This window comes from Acanthisitta chloris, unplaced genomic scaffold (assembly GCF_000695815.1).
Source record: "Acanthisitta chloris isolate BGI_N310 unplaced genomic scaffold, ASM69581v1 scaffold22846, whole genome shotgun sequence".
Taxonomy (NCBI): domain Eukaryota; kingdom Metazoa; phylum Chordata; class Aves; order Passeriformes; family Acanthisittidae; genus Acanthisitta; species Acanthisitta chloris.
The window spans coordinates 10879-18457 of record NW_008677871.1 but is presented as its reverse complement, the minus strand read 5'-3'; the positions used below and the strand labels follow the sequence as shown (position 1 = coordinate 18457).

Here is a 7579-nt window from a genome sequence, read left to right as displayed (position 1 = left end):
GCCTTAAAGAAAGGCTCCATAGCAAAGAATTTGAAGCAATGATTAATGCAATACTGCTTTAAGATTGATACACCTTCCCAAATATCCTGTCTTTGAACTAGCTCGTTTTGAACCTAATGTGATGATGATTAATTCAATAGTGAGTACCATTAGCTGTTACTTGAGCTGAAAACCATCAGTTATTTATTAAACAACAGGGGGATGAAGGAGTGAACTGGAGAGAGAAAGTCTCAAGAAAAAGAGCCTCACAATCTTCATTAAACAGATAAAATTACATTCATGCTAATTTTGGGGGCTAAAACTAATCTGCAGCAACAGTGGATTGCAACCTGCAATACTCCAGAATGTAAACAGGTAAACATGATGAACAGAACTAATTTTAAGGATCAAATGTCCATACGTGCCATAACCTGTTGTTTTCTGAATCTGCCTACACAATTGTGTGGCACATGCAGAAGTAAGAAAACTGAACAACACGCAGAAAGAGAGCGCGGTCCTCCATGCAAGGTCTGTTTGAAAAGACAGGGGGAAATTTCAAATCAAAACCAATTTAATTAAAAACAAAAAGGCAAACAGATTTTTTATGAACAACAATCCTACCTGACAGAAATAATCTTGATTAAAATAACAACATGAATTACAGCAGGAAAGTCTCTTACTTCTTTCTCCTTTTTGTGCCCTGGAATTTGGCTTGAGCATCAACCATTGTATAGTATTCTTTTTCTTAAAAAACTGTAAGATGGTTTTGCTTAGTTAGTTCAAAACACAAGCTATTTTGTGTACATACCTTCTGCTGACATTATATTAATGATCAAATTATGTCTTGCTGTCTCAAAGGTACGCCTGTTATATGCAGTGATCTGGAGTGAAAGAGACACAATTGCAAAAAACAATGCAAAAATGAAAATTAGGTGAATGAAACATCAGTGGAAATTAACTTATCACCTTTTAAACACTTTGCCTCCTTATTGTGAAATGCATGAACACTCATTCACTAATATTAAATTTGAAAGGCAAGGTTAATTTATTTAATGCAGTACTACCTTCAAGGCAGTATGATGGAATTTTCTTAAGCAGCCTATAGATAAATACAATTATCCAAGGGATATATGTGAAAACAAGACATTTTGGTCCTGACAGAAGTGTTCTGCCACACTTGTGCATTCTTTCTTTTTTGTTATCTTAAGAGCAACCATAAGCAAACACCTGGTTTCTCCGTTTCCCTGTCCAGCCTCCAATCCCCCTCCATCAATACTGTAGGACCTATATTCATGGATAGCTCCTTGGGAACTAAACAAGATGGACATTTTATTAAAGAAAAATCATCTTTGGGATGGGGATTTAGTTTTAGCTGTAGCCCCAGTGAAGTCATACTCCATGAATGGATTCACAAACATTGCTCCAACACCAGTTAGGGTAGGGAAAGTGAAAACTAGGAGGTAGATGCAACATTCATGACTCTTATTTTTGGAAATGTACAGCTTCATGATTAAAATATGTAAGGATACCAACCTTGAAGTTTAAATATCTAGGATAGCTGAAGTGCATGCAAATGGTTGCTCCTCAGTAGTGACTACCCTGAAGTTCTACTATGATTAAGTGCTTGTTCATAAGAAATAGGGAAAGTGAAAACTAGGAGGTAGATGCAACATTCATGACTCTTATTTTTGGAAATGTACAGCTTCATGATTAAAATATGTAAGGATACCAACCTTGAAGTTTAAATATCTAGGATAGCTGAAGTGCATGCAAATGGTTGCTCCTCAGTAGTGACTACCCTGAAGTTCTACTATGATTAAGTGCTTGTTCATAAGAAATACAGAATGAGGCTGGATTTCAGTGTAATCATGTATTATTTTCTCTACCTCTTTTTTTTCCCTGAACAGTGATAAATCTTTCATGAAGCAAACTGAAAAACACTAATTTTCTTTCTAATTTGAGACTTCAGTTCACTCATTTCATGGACAAAGGAGAGGCAGAGAAGTGGCAATAGTGACAGAACCATGTTGCTTTTCCACAAACACAGCTATAAACCATTGTGACATTGTTTATTAAACAAGCAAAAGTAACAGATGTTGCACTTCTTTTCAGGGATTTGAATGAAAAGGGGAATTGCTGTGGAATATCTTCTGCAGGTTAAGTGTAGAGGGAAAAGCTTACCCAACACAATCAGATCTTGTGTAAAGTAACAATTTCACTATAAAATTAATAGAAAATAGATTTCTGAGATTTCTCCAATCCTCCATTCTGCTGATTTTTCAAATAGTTGTTTCAACAGCAGTCTAAACATTAGTACTTAGAAACCAACCCCCTGGTTGTACAAGCTCTGTGCAGGAGCACAGAAGTACCCACCCTGAGCCCGCACTCCAGCAGTGGGAGCTGCCAGTGTGGACCATGCAGCAGCACCAAGGAATAGTGACAGTGGCAGATACTGCCTCTGCCCTGAATGTTCAGGCAAACACAAACTGTCTGCACGGCTTTCCAAGGAGCTTGAGCTCAAGAATGTTACGTGCTCTACTGCAGTGCTATGCGTGATGTTAGGCTCTCCTAATCATGAGGTCTCCTCCTATTAACTGACCCACCCATGACATCCCCTCAGGAATTCTGACATGATGGAAGTTATGTGCAGGCCAGGAATATGCAACCACTCCTCTCAGATGGCACTAGGAAGTGGATTAAATGCCATCTGCCCTCCTCATCTACCACAGAATTAATTCACAAAGCCACATCTGAGAGTGGGACCGCAAGGAATTGATTTTTATGCTAGGCAAGATTTAGTTCAAATATAGGCTTGGGGTCATGCTTAGAATGAAGGTCTTCATACAAATCCTAGAATCTAAAAGCACAAACCATTTATAAACTGGCAGCTTTAAATAATGGTTTCCTCTACAGAAAGCTAAGCAGAGTCTGCAAGAGCTTCTGCACACGTTTAATTCTCAGATGTGATTAGTCCTGATCAAATCAAAACTGAATCATGTCTATAAAATGAAGCATGGGTGAAGTAATCTACATTATAACTTAACATTCAGAGATGTCATTCTTGAAGAAGAAAAACTGTATCAAATGCAATTTAGAAAAAAAAGCAAACCTCATCAAGGGTTTAAGACAAATGTACTGCTGAAGCAGCAAAATGGCTGGAGCAAATTAACACAGATTTCACAACACTGTGAACCACTCAGTCTGCTGTCTATGAAATACATGGTGGAAAATAGAGATCTTTTTTCCTTTCAATTGCTGGTCAGTGAGTAATTAGTGCTTTTAAACATTTGGCTAGCCAAACAGATAACCAAGATATGTATTTTTGAACTTTCCAAAGAAAATACCTCGATGATGGTTGGCTTGCCCACATTTTCTACAGTTGGTGAGCCATAGAGCACTCCATCACTGTACGGTGTCCTTTGTATATAGCGCAGCCATCCAGGTCTGTCAGGGTAACCCATTAAATTGGTATTAAATGTTATAGGGTCATTACTTATTTCACCTAGATAAGAAAAATTATATTAGAATATTTACCAGAAAATGCTGTATGCTTTAATTTTGATGTTTCCACTACAAAGTCTTATTCTGACTTCCAGTTTTGTTTTCTGAACCTTTCCAAAAAGAAAATTAAAATTTGCTAACCTTTACCACATCAGAAGTATGTGAAGCCCTACTTAGCACATGTAAGTACTATGAAATTCATAACTGAAAAGCATAACCAACTGCAGAGATAATGTATTGCTACTTCCTAGAGTCCTGACCAACTGAGTCTTGTGAACTAGTAGGTCTGATTTTCAGAGCTCAGTGCCACCTAGAATTGAAGCATGTAAACCTCCTTACAGACAAAAGCACAAAAAGAGTTCAGTTCTTTAATCCCCCCCAACTTTCTTTTAAATGTTTTCAATGATGGCTCCAGGTACTCAGTGTACCTGGGAGAGCTTTACTGTACAGAGTGCCCGAAAGCTTCTGTTAGCATCAGGATATACATAGAGCAGCGACAGCCTGGCAGTCATTTTTCTTTTGAGCACAAACTAATTCAATCAAGGACCAGACATTCCTGTAAAATGGATCCACTGATGGCTACTAAATACGATGGTTCAGATGCAATCTGTAAAAACACCTCAAGTCAAAGGAGCACAGCAGTTCTTGTGGGTTTTACTGATACTCCTGCAACTGTCTGGATTTGACTGCAGTTTATTTTAGCCTTTTTAAGAGAAGTCAGGTGTGCCTGAACACTAACAGATCCTCACCTCTGAGGCATGAGCACTGTCCAGCTGAGGCACAAAACTCAGGCAAACCCATTCTGAGCCTGTGCAGACAACTCTGCTCCTCCATCTCAGCTTTGAGATGGCAACAGCTGCCACTGCAGGACAAGTGACAAGAGAAGATAACAGGCAGGCTGGCACAGCAGGCAGAAACTGAGCCCAGTGAGAAATGAATGGCTGTCATCTCCTCCACAGAGGGACAAAGAGACTGAGACTTGTTGCCAAAAGCTAACTAGTTTTCAGGTACATATTTACACATCTGGTCTTGAGTAAACCAGAACCAGAACAAACCAGCACAAGGTGTAAAAGAACTTCCCTCGCAATTCTTTCAGGACATCCCAGCAGCCTAATCTATTGCATGCTTAACAAAATTCCTGCACCACAAATGATTTGGGAGCAATTCTCAAAGTCATCTGTGAGACATTCTGGTTTGCTCTTCCTTCATCAAGGCAGGCCATGCTAATGATTCAACTCAGCAGACAAAACTAAAAGGACCATGGCAAATATGTGGCCTTACAGTGAAATTCTGATATGATCACAATTGTCTGTGGGGGATAGCAATTTCAACAGTATCTGAAAACAGATTCCTATTGCCTTTGAATCACAGGAATGTTGAGGCTGAGGCTGTAGGCATCACCCATCATTAGTAAAATTTCCAAGTTCCTTCCATCTGTGTGTCAAAAACTGGGACAGAGGCAAACTTCACTCTGCCAGTCACCATGACATAAACGAAGACTCAGGTATCCATGTCAGGAAAAACATCTTTTTTCCAAAGAGAAGAAATTTTTAAAGCATTTAGGTTTACTCATGACAAAATTTAACCAAAATTAAAATTTGGTTTTTAAACTTAAAAATTAAAATTGGTTAAAATTTAACCAATGCTAACAGAAGCTTGTTTTTTCTTTGAAGTGAGTACTGATAATAGCACTCTCAAATCAATACGATGAAACAAGTTTTGATTGTGAGAGCATTGGCTTTTCCTATTTTTATAGGAAAATAGGGTAGTCATATTAATATAAATTGGATATATTAATAAATTTATTACTGCTTTTTATTGCTGATAAGAATGTGGGGCTGAATGCTCTCTCTCTTCTCACTCTTCAGATTGCTTACACATATTCTGACCTGCCAGTGATCAATCCTTTAGCTTTAGTGTATGTCAAAACACCGTACTTAGGAAATCACAGCTCCTTCTCTAAAAACAAACTGCTTACTAACTTTAAACAGTTTCTAAATATAGGAAGAAAACTTAATCCAAAAAAATATTTGTTTTAAATGAAAGATAACATAATTAGGTAGTCTCATATTTGATTTAATCTATTTTGCCTCATGTTTACCACATGCTTTCAAAGTGCTCCTTCATATAGCCTGATACATACTATGTCTGAAGCAGTGCTCAGGCAAAAGGCATTGTTAACAGACTAATTACTAAACTTTGACAATTTCATATTTAATACAAAAGTGAAGGAAAAGAACACATCCTAACCTCAGAGATATAATGTCCTACCACAGCCTCCCAAATTAGTACATTCTTTCACAGTACACACTTATATGCATCTTTTCACAAATGATTATCACAAAACATTTTAAAAGTGTAGCACCACATATTTTATTTCATTTGAAGATATTTCACTAGAAACTAAAAACTGTCCTTTTTATCTTATATGCTGAAACATAAGGTATGCTAAATAGACTTGATTTGTTTTAAACACTGTTTTTAGTATGATTGCATATAATATGGAAGATCTTAGCATCCCATACCAGGCTTTGGGTAAGGAGGAAATTCCCCCTTAAAGTACTCTCTCTCCAAAACATGAACAAACAGAACTCCAGCAGAAGGGTATACATTCCGATCAGAGTGCACCTTAGACAGAATCGTGTACACTGAAAAGCAGAAGGAGAGAGAAGAGACAGAAAAAAGCAAAAATGAGACATGCTCTAGGTAACTTCATGCATTTCAACAGCAATGCAGGCATCTGGGAGAAGGAAAGCAACAAATATTAGATACCTGTTAATAAGTATTTTAAAAGGTTACACAGATTTAAGAATAGAACACAGAGCAAACCCTCTCTTTGCCCAACAGGATCCCTGCCAAGACTGCAATAAACAAAACTGCCTACATTAAGATTTCAGAAGTTGTACAAGCGTAAGAAAATGAGGAAGGCTATTGCGATTTCATAGTTGGTTTATTTGTAATATGACATTAATAAAAATACATTGAATGAATGATACCATCATGTTTTCTTGACATTTTACATTCAAAACTAACACGAGGAATACAGAGAAACCTTACCAATCAATGGTACTGACTGGAAACGGCAGATTTTTCAGTTCTTGTGCAGAAAAGGACAAAGCAATTCACTTCAGCTGATGTATGAGTTCTTAAAGCTAGACCCTCTCAGCCCAGCAGGTTCAGACAACATACATCTAAAAACCTGCTTAGAGAGCTCATTACTGAAGATGTTGTGCTTGTGTGAAGGATAAAACAGAAGAACATAGGTAACTACAGGTCAGTCAGGTATCACTGATTCCAAAAAAAAGAAAAGAGAAAAAAAGCAGCCATGCTATAGGACTGAGAATTAAAAACCCTCAGGAAACTTAATTCAGAACAATCAGCATATGTAAAAGCAATATGCTATTTTTTATGTGGTACAAAATTAGTTGCTAAAAGCAAATCTTATTTAGGTATAACACATCTGATGCAATACTATATACACATTTTGATGAATTAGAAGAATAAAAATCATTATATAAATTAGATGGATAAAAACTCACTTTATCAACAAGTTTCAAAAATTAAGCACAGATGGAGAATACTGATCTAAAAGTTGTTTCTCATCTGTCTTAGTAAGACTGACTGTACCTTATATTACTATTTTATATTACTACTGAATTTTAAGTCAATGCCTGGAAATAATTGGTTGTTGCTGATTAATTTTGTCAGTGAGACAGGGATTGCAAAAGTGGTAAATAAAGATGGTAAGTCACAGACAAACAGACACAGTCACCTGCCTTGCTTGCTAAACTGAAAGAAACTTCATGAGAAATCACATCTCCAAAGATTACAGGCTATATGGCATGGAGGGGCTGTCACAGGGAAAAGTCATTCCAAAAGAGACTTCAGAGCCATTGGAACAAACTCATAGGAACAAACTCGAATGTCCTAGAAGAAAAAGGGCAAATTTCAATACCTGAATCAATAAGCAGGACACATTTGAAATGTCCATCAAGCTCATGTAATTTTTTAATCCTGGCATAATTTTTTAATCCTGGTATAACTTCTCCAGGCTTATAATTATACCAACCTTCTTATTTGAGATCTGCTTAAAAAGACA

At 37.0% G+C, this 7579-nt stretch overlaps 1 protein-coding gene across 1 annotated transcript in view; it reads right to left on the bottom strand.

Annotated features, from left to right (window-relative positions):
• The window catches only part of SGCE (sarcoglycan, epsilon), a gene marked incomplete at its 5' end in the record, with an annotated part of 21959 nt that overhangs the window by 11914 nt on the left and 2466 nt on the right, over nt 1-7579 (bottom strand). The window contains 4 exon segments of the mRNA XM_009076683.1: nt 1-14; nt 788-860; nt 3324-3481; nt 6006-6128. The exon segment at nt 1-14 is cut by the window's left edge and continues 215 nt beyond it. Of these exon segments, the coding sequence (XP_009074931.1) occupies nt 1-14; nt 788-860; nt 3324-3481; nt 6006-6128 (368 nt within the window).